The sequence below is a fragment of the Oryza glaberrima genome, chromosome 12, assembly GCF_000147395.1.
Source record: "Oryza glaberrima chromosome 12, OglaRS2, whole genome shotgun sequence".
Lineage (NCBI taxonomy): Eukaryota > Viridiplantae > Streptophyta > Magnoliopsida > Poales > Poaceae > Oryza > Oryza glaberrima.
This window is the reverse complement of record NC_068337.1, coordinates 16,726,090-16,744,064: the sequence shown is the minus strand read 5'-3', so window position 1 is coordinate 16,744,064 and position 17,975 is coordinate 16,726,090. Positions and strand designations below refer to the sequence as shown.

Genomic DNA, 17,975 nt, shown 5'->3' with positions numbered 1-17,975 from the left:
TCTAGTCAAAATTTCAAAGTATGATTTGAAAGTTGAAAATTTGTACATCATAATTTTAAATGTGAGTTGAAAGTTGAAAGTTTGAGTTTAAAGTTTTTAAATTTGAGTTAAAGTATTCATAATTTGAATTGAAAGTTCAAAAAAATTGGATAGAGTATTTAAAATTTTGAGTTGAAAGTTTTAAAAATCAAGTTGGAAGTTTCGAAAGTTGAAAGGAAAGATCTAAATTTGATTTGAAAGTTTACTCTTTTTTTTTAAAAAAAATTCAAATAAATCTCTATTGAAAAAGTATCTATTTCAAATTTCTACTCAAATTTTAAAATCATTCAAAATTGACTTAAAAAAATTATAAAAATAATTCAAATCTACCAAAAACTCTCACATACCTAATTTAGTTATCTTCATATCTTTCAAAACCAATTAATATTAATATAAGGAACAAAAAAAAAAAACACACATGCCTCCTTGGGCCTTGAAGGCCCATCGAGCCTAGCAGGCGCAGGTGCTCACGAGCTTATTCTTGAAATTTTTTCAACTAGAATGCCACGTAAATGCCACATCACCTAAAAAGACCAAAAGACCAGGTCAAAATGCTACCACGTCAGCCAAAACCGTTACCAATAAGATTCGATTTACACCGATTTTATAAGTTTTGGGACGTTTTGTACCCGGTTTTGGCTGTAATTAGGGGACACAAAGTGGACTTTTTTTCTAGCGCCGAATAGCTCTCTCGAGATAACAAATGGGCTGTTAGGCCATGGCATCTGAGGATGGCCCGGCCCGTGGGCCGTGGCTAGGGAGGCCAGCCATCCCTCCTCCTTCCCCCACCTCCTCGCGGCGCCGCGCGGCGCAGTCCAACCCTAAGATTGCGGCCGCCGGCGACGGCGAGGGCGACGAGGCCGGCGAGGCAAGAGATTCGCTCCCGCTGCTAGCTCGCCGCGGCCCTCCGCGCCCACTTCCTCCTTCCCCGCCGCCGACCCGCCGCCCGCGGCGTCTGCACTCTGCACTCTGCAGCAGCAATGAAGATGTCAGTGTTTCTTGCCAACTCGTGCCCCCTAATTATTCGCATGGAGCTCCTGCTTTTTAGATGAGGATTGTGTCTGTACATCCATGTATATCCGTGTGCTATGTCCAGTATTGTGTCTGTACGTCGTCTCCGCTATTATGGCTTCTTGAAAATAAAAATCAATTTGCACTTTGATTTGTGAGGGGGCACCGTGGTGATTTAGGTTTTAGAGCCATGTATGTACCAGTGCCATATTTCCCTAGAATTTGCCTTTGTAGTTGTCAATTCCACTTGCGCTTTTAGTTTTACATATTGCTAGAAAAAAAAGTGTAAATTGAGAATATTGCTATGGTAAAGATGTTATGCAATTGACCATCGGCGAGTTCTTCAATAGGAAGTTAGTACTGTGGGATGCATCGATATTCCTGGTTTATTTGTTAGGTTGACTAGTTCTAACAGAAATATACTTGAAGGTAAATTGGGGATTTTTTTGGTTGCTGAATGGGCAATAATATACTTCTAAATCTTGTCCTGTTTTGTGTGGGTATCAAAATATATATTTTCAAGAGGATTCTGAATAGTTAGTAATTCTTAGCGCATATCGTAGAACCATTACACCAAGTATGAAAGGCTGGATTTCAGATCTTTAGCATGTTCTACTTGCCTGATGTCGTCTTGTTTTCATAATCTCAACGGCTGATGTTCATTCCTTTTTCTGCAGAGAGAAAACAAATGCAGGATTTCTAACAAACTTTGAAGTGCTTGACTTCTTACGATCTAGAGGTGCTAAAACCGATCCCATGGGATGTTTGGGTGCTGTTGCTGCATCAGAGTGTAAGGTGAGTACAATTTTTTCTGCTACCACTCAACCCCAATATTGTCTAATCTAATTTCTTGTTTAAGTTTATTTTTGCCTGTGTTGGTCTCATGGTCACCACTATCACACCCAGGTATATGAGTACCTTCTAAAAACTCCTGCTTGCAACCAGACAAGGGAATCAATTAACGAATTTGTGACAAGATGTGAGAGCTTCAAGCTTACAAATGCTGACAAGCTAAATGTAATCAATTGGAGACCATCCTCGGCTGCTGATGCCTATGCGGTATTACCATGTTTATCTTGTTGGTATTAAATTTTTGGTAGTTCTAAGTTACTAGCTGATGTTAACTATGGCACAAATTAAGAATTTATAATAGTTTGGTACACCATGAAAGTGGCTATGTACCTGTTTCTTGAAAAGCTCAGCAGAATGAGGGGATACTCAGGGCAATTATCCAAATATGGGGCCAAGACTGCAAATAAATCCGACTCTTTGCAGTAATGCGTGATTCAAGAAGCTGGCTCTATTCAACAATCTTCTTATGGCAAACACTTGATTCACACCATTAAGCTCTATGATCTGGATTTCTATACTATGCCTTTTATACAAGCATGCATCTTAATGGACTTTTGAATTTTCTTTGCAATAATTGACAAATGGAGATTAGTTCGGATAGGCTGAATTTCTATGTTTTATGTTTTCTATACATAGATGAATATCAAGTAAGTTTTGGATTTTCCTTGCAATAATTAACAATGTAAATTAGTTTAGACAAACTGCGCTCTCTGGTGTGGCATGTCCTTGCAAATCCCACAATTTCTCGCACAGAGACAATTATGGGAATAGCTGTTTAGGTTTGTGTCACAATCAACGAATCTGAATTTTCTGTTCAGAGAATTTGAGTGAATAGTTCTATGTTACATATGTGAGTAACCTTTTGTAATAAGGAATTTGTTGAGTAACCGTGGTCTGGGTCTACCTGCTTGTGTTGCCTTGATATTTTCTTTAGGTGTAGATCTCCCTAATCTATTTGACATATTGGTTCCTTTGAACACTGCAGATGATAGAAGAGTGCGGTAAACGATTTTCGAAGGATGAGCGGGGAGAAGCATGCAATGAAGATGAACGAGTTGAGGAATTCTTGGAGCTAGTGAAGGAGGCTTTTCCACCACCACCTCCAAAGCCAGAGGCAATGATATAGTGAGCGTGGTATAACTGTAGAAGAATATCTGAATTTTCGCCATGAGATGCATATTCAATTGTTCCTGTAGCTTGTCTTCTAGAGTCATGTTGCTCATAGAGACACTAGGGGTTTGGTAGCCATGTACCTACCTTGTTGGAGGCATCTATATATTAGAATTAGAAACAGTTGTTAACATCGGAGCTTCAATGACAGTATGAAAACTTTGAATCCACATGCCTCCATTTGTCCCTTGTCCTGTGTTGATGAGCAAAACAGAAACTGTAGTCCAACTTGCTGCCCAAATGACAATGATATAGATCACTGATTCAGCAATGTGTTGATAGTGAAATCGTGCAATCAATATACCAAATGTTAGCTTCTTCTTGGTTCAAATTTCATGAACGCAATGTACAAATGCTTCGCTGGTGTTACCTACCCTGTACTGCACAGTCACTCAACCTGAAGAAATGAAGAGTAAACAGCACCGACGAAAATGTATGGAGAGAGAGAGGCAGAGAACTAGAGACACATAGAAAAAAAAAAGAAGAAAAACAGCAAAATGGCTTCCATTTTATCACTACTACATTAAGCGTGAGCGACAGCAATGCGAAAGCCACCTTGTCATATGTATAGTGTGTATATACATATATATATATATATATATATACATATAGATATATATATATATATATACATATAGATATATATATATATATATATATATATATATATATATATATATATATTCAAAGAGCTGAGCAGCTCATCTGGAGAGAAAATTGAGTTGTGCAGGCCTCTGCAATCATCGGTAGAATGGATGATGGATGCAATGGCGTGTCCTCTAAATTTTCTTGGGCATCTTCTGGTGGCCGTGCCCTGGCCTGGGAGCCTTGTCGAGCAGCAGCAGCAAGCCGACGTTGTTGCCACACTGACCAATTGGGTACCTGCAAAAGGCGAAAAAAAATATATGAAAAGGAGGAATGCGCGATAGAAATGTAGGTCTCCTTTGGAACGCAGGAATTTTACGGAGATAAGATGATGGGGATGAACTCACTTGGTGCGGGGTGTTTTCTTATACCGTGAAACGATCGATGTGAACCACTGGAAGGGAAATAGAAAAGAGCAAGAGCAGATTAGGACATTAGGTTGTGTCAATGCAGAATGCAGAATGCAGATGCAGTAGTAGTATTGGCATTTGGCACAAACTGAAGGTGCAATCATGGAGAACTTGGTATTGGTGATACATAATCAGATTCAACAGTGATCATGAAGAAAATGAAGCTTGCGTATGATCAGTATTTACTGATCAGATACAACTATACAAATGTTAAATCAGGTTTTACGATCAGTACTCTCGATAGAACATTAGAACAAATCATGCATTGTAAGGCTAGTGTTGAAGAATGACCTGACTAATTTAACCAAAACAACTCTTGTTCTCGTTCTCTTTGACAAACTATTCTGAACTTCTGATTCAGGAAAGTGTTTCTGCTTATCATGCTCATTTGCTAAATATATAGTACAGTGGAACATTGTAATGGCTAAATACATAATGCAATAGTTAGCTTGTTTTTTCCAACCTTTCAATCAATTAAAATGCTCAACAAATTGAATAGAAATCTTGATCATCTGTACTTCTGAACTTCCTGATCCAGGAAAATATTGCTGCTTACTGTGCTAATTTTCTTAACATTTAGAACATTGTTATGGCTAATGGCACAATGCAATAGTTAGTTAGCTTCTCCCAAACCTCAATTAATTTAACATGGTTAACAATGTGGCTAAGAAATCTTGATCCATTAATTACCTTGGCCACAGCACCAATGTAGGACGTCTTCGCAGCCGGCGGCGCGTCGATCACCCTCCTGTGCATCACCACCGGCGGCCTCGGCGGCCGCATCTTGACGGTGACGGCCGGCGGCGCGGCGGCGCCCTTGTAGAGGTGGTGGCCGACGGTCACCGCAGACGGCGGCAGCGGCGGCGTGGCCTCCTTGCAGAGCTGCTGCGCGATCTCCTTGAGCAGCACGACCTGCGCCTTCTCGGCGCCCATGGAGACGATGGCCTGGCGCATGGTCTCCCTGTCGGCCTCCAGCGCCTGGAGGCGCGCGCTGAGGCGGCGCATCTCCTCGTCCTCCGCCCACGGCACGCCGCCGCCGCCGCAGCATGAGCTCCCGCCCGGCGTGCACGAGCCCTCGGGGACGGCCAGTGGGCGGCCGTGGATGGCGTCGACGGTGTAGACGCGGTCGCTGGCGCCGCAGTCGACGTCGTCGGGGAAGTACTCGCCGTCGCAGAATTCGAGGCTGTCGGCGTCGGAGTAGGCGCGCGTGGGGCGCGGGAAGGCGGAGCCAGGCGCGACGCGGATGATCGGGGTGGTGGTGGTGGTGGTCGCCGTCGGGTGGACGCCCCGCTCGAGCATGTGGACGCGGTGGGCGAGGCGGGTGAGGTGCTCGCGCGGGGTCTGCGCGTCGAGCGCGTCCGCCTCGGACGCCGTCGGCGGGTGGTCGATGAAGCACCGCAGCGGCGGGTAGTTCGCGGCCGCCGCGGCGGAGGCCGGCGTCGGCGTGGACGGGTAGTGGTGCGGCGAGGAGCCCGGGAACGACGGGGTGGCGCGGCCGCTGCCGCCGCCGACGCCGCGGCCACCGCCGCCGCCGCGGGAGGAGGACGACGACTGGAGCGCGCGGAGGGCGGCGTCGCGCTTGGCGAGGAGGTCCTCGAGCGCGGCGAGCTCGGCGGCGTCGTGCGACATCTTCTCCTCGGCGTACCGCCTGAACTGCCTCGCCTCCATCATCGCCTCGGCCTTCTCCCGCTGCAGCCTGAGGATCATGGTCATGGCCTCGCTGGCGGCGCCAGCGGCCGCGCCGCGCTCCGCGTCGAGCTCCGCCTGGAGGCCCGCGAGCGCGCCGTGCTGCCGCGCCAGGGCCTCGCGCAGCGCCGCGGCCTCGTCGCCGATCTCCACCCGCACCACTGCGGGCGGCGCCTCGGGGGGCGCCTTCCTCTTCAGCGGCGGCCTCGCCGTCGGCTGGGACGGCGAGGGCGAGGATGACGAGGAGGAGGTGTAGGAGGCGGCGGGGTGGCCGCAGAGGGGGCAGAGAGGGGGAGGGGGCTCGCCGGAGTCGGCCATGGCGGCGGCGGAGGCGGTGGCGGTGGCGGTGGAGGGGGGGAGGTGGTGGCACGTGCGCATCCGCGCGTGGGCCGCACGTGCGTGCGCGCGCGCGGGGGGTAGGGTAGAAATGGGGGAGGGAAAGCGGAAGCGGGAGGGGGGGGGGGGGGGGGGGGGGGGTTAATTTTGGAAATTTCGGTTGCCTCCCGTAATTAGGAGGTGGGGGGTTTTGTTTTGGGAGGAGTTGAAACTGGATGGTTCATGACAAAATTGACAGGTAGTAATATGAATTTAATGAGTAGAATGAGTTTATTTAGTGAATGTAGTGACTAGAAATGATTTAAAAAATTGACAGGTAGTAATATGAATTTGGTGAGTAGGATGTGTTTATTTAGTGGGGAGAATTTACCTTTTTGCCATCCTCTTAAAATGCTAGTCCTCAAATGCCACTCTCCCAAAATTTCATTCCTAAATGCCACCTGGGCCCACATGTTAGCCTCACACTAGACATGATTTTATTTAAGGCAGTTAAGATAATATAAATTTTCGGTAGTTCACGTAAAAAAGCATGTGTGGATACATGTCGTAGATATTGTTGGAGACATAAGGCTATATAATAACGTACTAATATGATAGTGCGGTGGTATACTTTGATTTTATTAGTAAACATAATGTCTTGTTAGGATGCTATGTTGTAACTTATAGGGTTAGGAAATGCTCTCTCCATCCCATAATATAGCAATCTAAAACCGAATAAGACATTTCATAATACAACAAATCTGGACATCTATGAGATGTATCATCTGGTCCTAGGTTGTTCTATTATGGGACCGATGTTATTTTGGTTTGCGCCATCTAATTATGTGCACAATTTTTTTGTTCAGTTTTTTAAGGAAAAGGCTAAATGTAGTAACTTTTTCTTACTAAATTCTTATTAACATTGATATATCATGCTACGAGTGTATCTAGAATTTTTATAACTTCTATATACCAAAATCAAATTGTTAAGATGAGTGTTAGTAAAAATTTAGTAACTTGTAGCATTGTTCTTTTTTTTTTTTACTTTGTTCACACCATTTGTTTACATATTGACTTATACTTGAATTCTCCACAGAAGTCACTACCCGTTTGTGGAGTTTTTTTTTTAATATTACAGAGTTTACCAATCCACGTTTTTTTTATCTTAAAGAATAAATTACACTAGCAGTTTTTAAACTTGTAACAAAGTTTTCACTTAGGTCCATGAACTTGCAAAACGCGCATCGAGATCCCTAAACTTGTTTTAATGTATCATCTCGGTTCAAAGTCTCGTTTGACCGTGGTCTTGCTTACGTGGCATGCTATGTGAACGATGACATAGATTTTTTTTTATTTTTTCTCCCTTCTTATTCTTTTTTTTTTCTCCACTTTGCCTCCTTCCTCACCCTTCCACCGCATTTTTCTCCAAGTGAGGTGAGGAAGGAGAGAAAAGATGGGAAGAAAAAAAGGGAAAAAGAAAATTTAGCCATATCATCATCCACGTGGTCTGCCACATGCCACATAGTTAAGACCACGGTCAAATCAGGCTTTAGACCGGGATGATACATTAAACCAAATTTAGAGATCTCGATGCGCGTTTTGCAAGTTCGTAGATCTAATTGAAACTTCGTTACAAGTTTAAGAACCGCTAGTGTAATTTACTCTATCTTAAATGTAATAATATATATTGTTACGGGAATAATGTATATTATTCCCAAGCCGTTTAAGTTAAAATGACTCTATCACCATTTCACTGTACCCTTCATTCCACTAGAATATCCAGGTGGTCAATTTTTATGGGGGGGGGGGGGGGGGGGGGGGTGGGTGAAGTAGACTTTTTGCTTCTAATCAGATCACATTTTCAACATTGAATCATTTATTTTTCATTACTCTGGTCTAGCGGCCGTAGCTGCTAGGGCACCAAATCCAGGCCTCCAACAATGGTACTATGATTTTTAAGGAAGTTGACAACCTAATGTCTGAACAAATATTTGTACATCAGATGGTACAAACGCACCAGGCTTCACGATGTATAGACACCAGCTGCTCTGCTGCATCGGACATGCTGGTAACGGCAGAACATTTTCCCGCTGCCGCCAACTGCTGCACCATCTCGTGCTCTGGCTGCCACCCAACCCCCACCCACCTTCAGCCACTGCCACCCAGGTAATGTAGCTTCAAAAAATCTAAATCTGGGACAATATTTTCGACATGCAATTCGAAATTTGGATTCTCAATTGATTTACCAATCAGAATTGTATATGGATACATGAAGGGAAGAGCTGATCAGGATCCCCCCTAAATCGATTTATTGTGATCCCAGGAAATGCATTGCTTTCATGAGCACCACCACTGCTGGCATCTATCATTCTGGAATGCAAAATGAGCATTTTTTATAGGATAGATCATAGAAGGAAAAGCCATAGAGAACAAGAGACTTGGAGATATTGTTGAGTGGGTCAGGTTTGAGCTTGGAGGAATAAAAAAAACAGTGTACCGATTAATATTGCCGTAAAAGGGGCTAGCGGTTGATGGGGGTATGCAATCGCTCAACAATCCTGTTCACAGCATCGCGAGTCATTACGAGAGTGTCATGCTGGAGGATGCTGTAGACGTTGAGTCCCTGCAAGAAAACAGAAAAAAAAATTCTCATGATATGTTTTATGTCCTCTTGGAACTTTGGAAGTAGAGGCGAAGCAGAGACTTTGCTCAGCGTCGTCTTAAAAAAAGATATACAAAATGCTAGACAGTCACTTACAATTGAAGGAAGCACATTCACGTAGTGGAGATTTTGAGTAGCCAGCTTTAGCTTTTTATCGATATCGCCTCCATCAACCAGTAGCACTTTCTTTGTGTCCTCCATCTGGCTTATATAGCTCACAACGTTCTTCGTCTTGTGGCTAGGAACTTCCAAGTCCTCAAAGACCAGAAGCTATGTACAAAATCACGAAATATTCACTTATCAAAATTTCGTTGGGCAATTCAAAACAGGGATAGATGAACTGGTATGGTGCAGAAAAGCATGCTCATGTATTTAACAATCATTTGTATGAATGGGTCTGCTTGAGCGGTGCCCAGCATTTCACATCACAGGCTAAGAAATGCAGTCACGACTCATGACATCCAAAACTTGCCCAATACTTGGAGTTCAGAAAACTTGACTAACAAACATCTCCAAGATGGAAAACAGGAGTATGAACCTTTATGCGTACCAAAATGAATGAATAATTTTGAGTGCAATGGATACATTGCATAATAAGATGTGAGTTCTTTGTGAATAAAATTTTCAGTCGCCCTTTTAGGAAGGCAAGCATGATGCCATGTCTTCCTGAACAAAGGTAAAGGGACAATAAAACCCAACACCTCAGATGATTACTCCACCAGTATAATGTGAAATAACATTATAATCCCTAGTTTTAACAATAGATCAAATAAAGGAGATAGCAAAATATGCATTCTGAGTTGTATGTGATAACTGAGATTGCAAGCATGCTTCTGGAATACAGATCAGTTGGCCCTTATATATAAGGAAATAAGGTGGAAAACACAACTGTAATAAAGTGACTTATATGAACACAAAGTGCACGTCTGTACCTTCCCTTCGGCAGTCCGTGCAGACAAGGCTATCTTCAGTCCCAGACGACGGACCTTCTTTTGCAACTTGATTGCATGGCTTCGTGGTTTAGGTCCATGCATAGTTGCACCACCACGAAACTGTATCATTTTGGTTTACATTAGTTCAATAAAATCCAATTAGATATTATATAAGATGCAAAACTAACAGCTCAGTAAATTTATATGAATGTAATAAGTAGTGTTCAAACCTGGGGACCACGCAATGTTCCATGACGTGCTCTTCCAGTTCCTTTTTGCTTGTAAGGCTTTCTTCCTGTGCCACTTACTTCACTAATAATTTTAGTTGAGTGTGTCCCCTGTTCAAGAGAGCAGGTGCATGGAACTATTCAAAATGTTGTGAAACATAAATGCATAATATACTGTGAAAACAATATAAACAAATAACTAAATTTTGCAGCTGATCCTTTCTACATTATTTTCACATTTTGAGTCATCTTTTGAAGATTTTATATTTATATTCTGGACATATTCACATGGCATTAACCTAACTGTCATCACTTAGTATAATGGCATTGTCATAATTGCAGTAAGACAGCCTCAGGATAAGAAAAGAACAAAGAGCAACTATGCAGCATGTACTTGTGAGAATTTTCCACATACCCTGTCATGAAACAAATGATCTAACATAACAACGCTCACATGGATATGGGACTATCAGTATCCCATTGTACAGACAAGAAATAAGCAATTCAGTCACATTCTTTTGACAAACCAAGCATTAGCTATGCACACTAAAGTAAGAAAATAAAACATAATGGTGAGGCAGCAATATAAAGCAGGAAAATCCAAGTTGAGACTATGGATTACAGTTATGATTAATATTATATTGTAGTCATGATAATTGATGCTCATATTGGAGTATTGGACCATTAAAACATGAGGCAAGAATCCAATTATTTCTGTCATTAACTACCAGCCATAGCAAGAAAGCAGGGACTCTCAAAAGAACAAGCAGTGTTCCAAGAAAAAGAAAAGAAAATAATGTGCAAGGAACTGATTTTCCACATTATGCATACTCTGTTCACCATTGAGCAATCATTTAGGAGACAAAAAAAAACCTAAATAAAAGAATATATGAACTGAACACTATGGAGCATTTTTGGAGAAATCTTATAGGCACACCTGTTGCCGTTTAGCAAGTTGCCAACGTACAACTCGATGAACAATGTCCTTCCTGATTGGAACATCAAATACATCACCATCCAACACCATGTAGCCCTTATCCTCATTGTGAAATTTGTTATTCTAGCTACCAGGTCTTCATATTGGCCTACAACATAAAAACATAAAAACCTTATTACAACACCAAGCAAAAAAAAAAAAAAGATGATGGGTGTACCATATGAATATTAAAGATTGGAGAAGCCATAAATATATATATATATATTTGGAGAAGGCACTATTCATCGCTTTAAGAGAAAGAATATTAAAAATTTTCCATTTCAAAATTGAAAATCTGGTATCCTCTGGTCACATTCTTTTCATTAGTTCACAAGTGACACCAAAGTTTTATTTTAACATAAAAGTTTGTTTAGATTGTAGTGTTTAGGACCTCAGAATAATGATTAGCAAAAACATATAATTAACCAGTGAACCACTCTACCCTTTCTGTAAATATATGATGAGAGGGCCTTTTTGCAGCTACTGTGCAACTGTGTAAGTCTGTAAGATGACCATTTAAATGGTCTGTATTAACACATAAAGGTCGAAAAGACGGATAAAATCGAGATGGCACCTATTTTCCTCTCTGGTGTCCCAACAGTTCTGCTCGATAGTAGTTCTGGTGGGACAAGAACCTCATCTGATGGAGTTACAAGAGTAGAATATCTACTGAAACAGACAGCTGGAATATTCTGCAGATAAAATACGTCATCTAGTTAGAAAAGTGGGTTCAAAACCAGTTGTCTGATTGATGTAACAAGATCTTGAAAGTTACACAAAAACATATAAAATAGATTTAATGGATCATAAAAGCAGGGACTTAAACGCAGCAGCCAGAAGGTTAATTCTGAAAAGGAGTATATTAATACGAAGCAGGTTCTAAGTTAGCCAAAGCAGACACACAAAGCTGGCATTCTTGAATGAAGTGTAAGATCAAACTTAACATGGAAACAGCCACAACCAACAAAACATATGCAATCTTTCTTTCTTTCTTCTTCTTCTTTTTTTAACAAAGGAGGACACAATTTCTATTTAGAGAAACCCAAAGAGATAGGTTAACATAGAATTACATCATCTGCTAGACACTGCAAGACAGAACAGAGAATATTAAGTAGGGTGAAAACATAAGCAATGTTGAAGTTTCAAACACAATGTAGATTCAGATAACCGATATTTGTTGTTAATGTTATCCACATTTGAACATTACACAATGCAACATCATGCAATGTGAAAGAAAAGGGATTTGTTTCCCCATGAAGACAATCATCTGTCACCATTCATCAAACTAGATTTTGCAGTTCTAGCTGACTGCCGAATGACTGACTCACAGACTAAAATATCTTCTAACTGTGTACTTGTATCCTCTAGTTCAACTTCTCCTGTTCAACATAGTCGTTTATGTCCAGAAATCACTATTTAAGTGAACAATATTGTGTATTGACATATGCTTCTCTATCCTGCTTAAAGAAAAATATTTTACTAAAAATATCACATGGTTAATTGAATTCACAATTCTGGTGATTTCCTTTGACGCAAACAAGGCCAAGCATAATGCAGCTTAAGATCAACACCCGAACAAACATTGCTATTAAAACATCATCAGCAACAATTTCGCGTACAGTAGTACAGATACGGCAAATGTGATCCTAATTTACTTTACCTGCATCTTTCCGTATCTAAGCAAGTGAACCATACTCACAACCATCTCTCCAAAATCTTTAGACCACCACTAAATTTGCTGGAAAAGGCTATACATACTAACTTCTTTTTTTTACTAAATTCTTACTAAAACCAATGTGTCATGCTATGAGTGAATCTAGATTTTTCAATTATCATAACTTCCATCTACCTAAATTGAACTGTTAAGATGATTGTTATTAAAAGTTTAGTAAGAAAAAATTTAGCACATATAGCAGTGTTCATAGATAAAAGCTACACACAAAATGGCATTTAAGCCTTCGCCTAATGGAATCGTTGCCTTAAAACCGCCGCTAAAACCTGCAAGCAAACGGCGATCAAGATGCCGCAAAGGATGGGGCATCCGACACAAGAAGGATCAGAAGAGGAATGGAGCGGGTGGGGAGAGGGGGGGAGCACCCGGACCATGGCGAGGAGGCGGTCGGCGTCGGGGAGCCGGCGCTGCAACTGCACGGGGCGCGGACGGCACGGCGCCGCGGCCGCCGCCGCCCGGAGGAGCGAGGCGGCGGCGCCCCGCGGGAGCGCGCGCATGGGAGGGCTTGAGCGGGGAGACCGGAATAGGCGGCCGCTGGTCGTCGGCGACGGCGGCGGCGGCGGGCGGAAGAGGAATCGCGGCGAAGATGGATTGGGGGTACTCCCACCCGTCCGATCACGTAACGGATGGCAGATCCGCACATGCATAAACTTCAGCAATTTTTTTTCTATTTTTCTATTTTATTATTATATATTTTAAAAATAATTTTTGGTTTCGAAAATTTACAAATATGCCTCACGCATATGGGACGTTCTTTTTTTAAAATATGCCTCACGCACATGGATCCAATTAACCCTTTAAAAATGGCCTTCTAATAGGGTTAACGGTTAAGAGATCTAAATGTAAATGTTTTAATTATATTTAGACCCTTTTCATCAGTTTTGATTGCTTAAAAACTAGTAATGCTTATTCGACTCTTCAAATGAATTTAAATGGAAATGTGGTAAACTACAAAGTTGTAGATATCACTGAGATCTACAACTTTTATATCAAGTTTGAATCCATCCGACATTGTTTAAAATGTTGATATGAGATTTTGTTAAAATATGTTTTAGATTTTGTAATGAATATTTGGACACCCAAACGATCTTAAATGGAAAAGTTGTTAACTACAAACTTATAGATCTCCTTGAGCTCTACAATTTTTATATAAAGTTTGATTTACGACTTCACATGATATATTTTTAAATTACAAAATCACAAAGTTAACCAGCTATAACGGAGTTTTATATTTAAGTCCCTTAATGCCCTTGTAGAGGGTGATTTTTAAAAACGCTCTCCAAAGGATGTTAGGGGTATATTTATGTAATTTCTAAAACAACTTTTTTTTTGTAAATTTTAAAATAAATAAATGAATAAATAAAAAAAATTCTACACTTCAGTACTATGATTTGCAAGCCCACCGGGTAGAGGCCCATAGCCCAGAATAGAAAGTGGATGAAGGTATTACGAGTGAATTGCATTTTTAGACTATTATGATGTTGTTGACCTTTTATATCATGTTTGACCATTCGTTTTATTCAAAAAATTTAGAGCAAATTTCACAAAACCTCAAGTTTTAGGGTATTCATAACGTAAAACCCCAGGTTTTGTAATTTTTTTTTCATGAAACCCCATATTTTGGGGCAAAGTGTTTCATAAAACCCTAACTACAAGCTTATATCATCTACCTAACTATAATATATTTATGCATAGTAATTGTAAAAAAACTGTATGAGATATTTTTTAGTGCACATACATGTTAGCTGCTTTTCAATAATCGTTGATCATCGAGGTCTGATCATTTATGTGTATATTTAACCAATTATTATGTCATTATCAATCAGGATTATGTTGAGTTTTTGTGAATTGAAAAATTAAAAAAAAACTAGACAAGAAGAATGTGTACTTTAAATTAACTAATGTGAATTTATGAAAAAAATAATTATATGCAATAATGAAATATGAGTATTTTACATAAATATATGATTCTTTTGGGAAACATTTTGCCTGACAACATGGGGTTCCTTGAGACAAATACCAATAACTAGGGTTTTCTGTTATGAATGCCTCAATACTTGGGGTTTTGTGAAATCTACTAAAAAAATTAAGTAAATGTCTTTTCTTTTGTTGTGACTTGATTTGTCACTAAAGGAACTTTTAGCATTACTTATATTTTTAAGATTTGCACAAAATTTTTTGAATAAGACGAATTGTCAAAGGTTGTAACAAAAGTTAACGACATCATATATTAAAAAGGGAGGGAGTATTTTTATTAAACTAGGCATGGACAACTCTTTTCACTTTTTAATCTGGTTTCGCTACCAGTCTTTTCACTTTGGACTAGTGATCCCATATTCCCATGTGTCTGTCATTGTTTTTTTTCTATTGACTTCACCTAGAGCTTGATTAGGTGCCACTCTGGCGAGCTCCTTTCTTCTCTAATAGCAGCAATACTGGATGCCCCATGCTCACAACTTCTCCATGCATAGACTACATGAGCAACAAGAGCGTCAATCAGCATCGTTTTTCGGTATGAAGCATGGGATGGAAGGGCACAGTTGCTAGTATGATGTTGGAAGTGGAGGGACTGAGCGCGGGCGGCCCTTTGAGAGAATGAATGGTGGAAGCATGGAGCCATCCTCGTGTATGAGCTCAAATTGCCAAAGTCAACTTCATGTTGGAGAAATCAAGCTCCACCTCTAATTGATTGATTCATTGGCTCAAGATTGGACCTCAGTTTGCATCAGTCCCATGCTAAACAAGCACTACCTCCGCTTGCTGGTTGCTAATCGATGCGCTCCACGCTTATTGGTGGAGACCAAATAGATCATAGAGATGGAGAGAGAAACTTCCTCGTTGGTATGTGGGTCACTAGTACATGGTACGGTGAAAGTTTGGGTGACAACGACATTTGGACTAAAGTGAAAAGATATGCTAGCATCTAGTCTATTGTGTAATATAGGTAACAAAACTAGGATCAAAGATGTAATTTACTCCATATAAATTTGATGTCCATTGAGCATATTCATATGAGTTGATATGGAGCATATAAATTTAAGACTCCATAATTCTCTACTAGGCACATGCCAATTGCATGTGAAGTGGTTGTGATGTGATTATGTATCATTTGGTGATGGAGTGCCAAAATTGCAGACATGGGAGCGATTGTGTTTCATCCATGTAACATGGAAATTAAGCCCTCTTATCCTTCTTATGAACAGTATCAGAGCGAAGTAATATGATAACAGTCTCTCTTTATGGTTGAATACGCTTAATGATAAATATTCATTTTGTTTCATGAAAGTCAAACATAAGTTTTGGAGACACTAGCGTGGTGACAAATTTGTTGCATTTGATGTTTGAATTGTAATATGTGTTTGTTGGAGATGTCAACTCTGCAAGTATGGTCGACCACTAAGCTTCATATCATAGCTATCAGTTAGCATGTACTGCTACGCACAAAACCACCATAGGAAGTTAAAAACCCTCACTAGAGTAGGTTACTCAAATAATGTCCTCATATGTGTCAATGACAATGTAAGAACATCACAACAGGTGTTCACTTTCTTCCTCATGCTTCCTCTTCCTAAAACTCCTTCATATTCTTTCTTCACCTCCCTTCCTTTTTGCTGTATGTATCACCTCTTAGTTGCTATGACTTCTTACAATGATTCATTGTGGTGGAGTAAACAGTTGCATATATACTCAAGGAAGTATAGAAGAGTTACAAAAGTGTCATACTTTATTGTCGCACTTTACGTGAACAGGTGGTTGGTGGATGCATATTTCTTCTAATGTATTAACCTTGAGGTACTTTAGTTAATGCATTTAGCAAAAAGAGTTGATGGTGTGGCCCAATGCTTTTGGTGGTGGAATTTTTATTTTGTGCCTAGAAATAGCCCGATACGTACACAAATGAACATTTCTCTAGACAACAATTCTTGACAGCTTGTTCTACTATCAAGATCCATTAAGAGTTGATGTAGTTGCTCATTCTTTTTTAACTCTACTTCGCTCTATCCGAGTGAGTGATCTAAGCATCACAATAAAAGTATTTACTACATGTTGAGTAATTTTTGCTTCCGTACCCTTAAAACCTCACCTCCATACTGCATTTAATATTTCTTATTCAAGTATCTTGCTTTTGCTCTGTAATAGGGGATTCATATACATAACACAATTTCTTTGAGAGTTTATTATTGCACCAATCATAGCTCTTAGCTTTTCTGCAACTTTTCAATTGTTTCATGCATGTGTCAAATCGTTGCTAGATTGATCAATAGGCCTAAGCTTGGCGAAACAAGCATTATCTTAATCTTAATTAATTAAAATAAAACCAAAGATATTTATTTTGAGATGTAAATTTTGAAAAGGCTAAAAATAAAGATGCTCCAATCTTATAGAACTCAAATAAGAACCGGATATAAAACTTGTCACAAAAGATTTTCTCTAATATTTTAAAATTTTAAAATTGAAATGGTTGAATAGGAAGGGAAAGAAATACAAATGATTAAAATAGATGGGGGAAAAACAAATAGGACTTTAGCCCCAAAATATTTAGCATGGATTTTTGATGGTTCGATAATAGGCTAAAGGAGATTTGGATTTTTGAATAAAGGAATTGAAAATGGGTTTCTTAGCTCAAGAGCAATCACTCAAGTATTTGTGATAATATTGTTCTTTGTGCCAAGGATGTGATCAAGCCATATAGATTATATAGGTGGTGTGATCAAAATAGAAACTTGACCACATAATGGATGGTAGCATATTTTGGTTGAAGGGGAAGTGAAGATTTTGGGGGGAAATATAGGAATTAATATTTTATGTACTCCAGAGATGTCGGAGAATGATATTTCATGTGCTCTGGAGATAGTTGGGTGAGATCAAAAGGGTATTTGTGGATGTTGGAGATGTTCGGGAATGGATTCAAAGGAAATATAATTTAGAGCCAATGTTAGGGATTTAAATAAAATAAATGGAGAGGTTTTGTAAAATTTAAAAGAGAACGATTAACGTTGCAAATAAAGTTTTAGATCCAAGATAAAAGAAAAGGTTAAATGCAAGATTGCTCCAACGTAAGAATCGACAAAAGCATGACTTAAAATATTTCGCAAAAAAAAAAAATCCTGAAATTTTGAGTCCGTTACACGTACACATGGGAAATATGTCATTTTTGACATATGTGAATGATTAACCTCTCCCTTTTGCAAACATTTGAACTGTGACAACTGACAATCAAATGTGGAGAGTACTAGCTTTAACGTGTTAATTTGGTTTCCATGTTGACTTACCAAAGTTTTGATGAAATCTACAAGCACAAAAACATGTTGCGTCAA

At 40.1% G+C, this 17,975-nt stretch overlaps 2 protein-coding genes and 1 pseudogene across 2 annotated transcripts; 1 reads left to right on the top strand and 2 right to left on the bottom strand.

The window, feature by feature from the left end:
• Positions 1-830: 830 nt before the first annotated feature.
• LOC127756749 (uncharacterized) lies at positions 831-3,242 on the top strand. The gene is made up of 4 exons (XM_052282125.1): positions 831-1,027; positions 1,728-1,845; positions 1,957-2,109; positions 2,888-3,242. The coding sequence occupies exons 1-4, from the start codon at positions 1,020-1,022 to the stop codon at positions 3,026-3,028; spliced, it is 420 nt and encodes a 139-aa protein (XP_052138085.1). The 5' UTR covers positions 831-1,019; the 3' UTR covers positions 3,029-3,242.
• A 536-nt stretch (positions 3,243-3,778) lies between these two features.
• Positions 3,779-6,188, bottom strand: LOC127757950 (myosin-binding protein 7-like). The gene is made up of 3 exons (XM_052283542.1): positions 4,818-6,188; positions 4,065-4,111; positions 3,779-3,954 (listed from the first exon to the last, which is right to left on the bottom strand). Exons 1-3 carry the CDS (start codon positions 6,129-6,131, stop codon positions 3,852-3,854), a joined length of 1,464 nt encoding a protein of 487 aa, XP_052139502.1. The 5' UTR covers positions 6,132-6,188; the 3' UTR covers positions 3,779-3,851.
• Positions 6,189-7,976: 1,788 nt separating this feature from the next.
• Positions 7,977-13,244, bottom strand: LOC127756893 (uncharacterized; annotated as a pseudogene).
• Positions 13,245-17,975: the final 4,731 nt, after the last annotated feature.

Coding starts and splice junctions, on each gene's coding strand:
- LOC127757950 (XM_052283542.1), bottom strand. CDS start 6,131: ATGGCCGACTCCGGCGAGCCCCCTCCCCCTCTCTGCCCCCTCTGCGGC. Junction 4,112..4,817: donor ACATTGGTGCTGTGGCCAAG/GTAATTAATGGA, acceptor TTTCCCTTCCAG/TGGTTCACATCGATCGTTTC. Junction 3,955..4,064: donor AAGAAAACACCCCGCACCAA/GTGAGTTCATCC, acceptor CGCCTTTTGCAG/GTACCCAATTGGTCAGTGTG.
- LOC127756749 (XM_052282125.1), top strand. Junction 1,846..1,956: donor TTGCTGCATCAGAGTGTAAG/GTGAGTACAATT, acceptor TATCACACCCAG/GTATATGAGTACCTTCTAAA. Junction 2,110..2,887: donor CGGCTGCTGATGCCTATGCG/GTATTACCATGT, acceptor TGAACACTGCAG/ATGATAGAAGAGTGCGGTAA.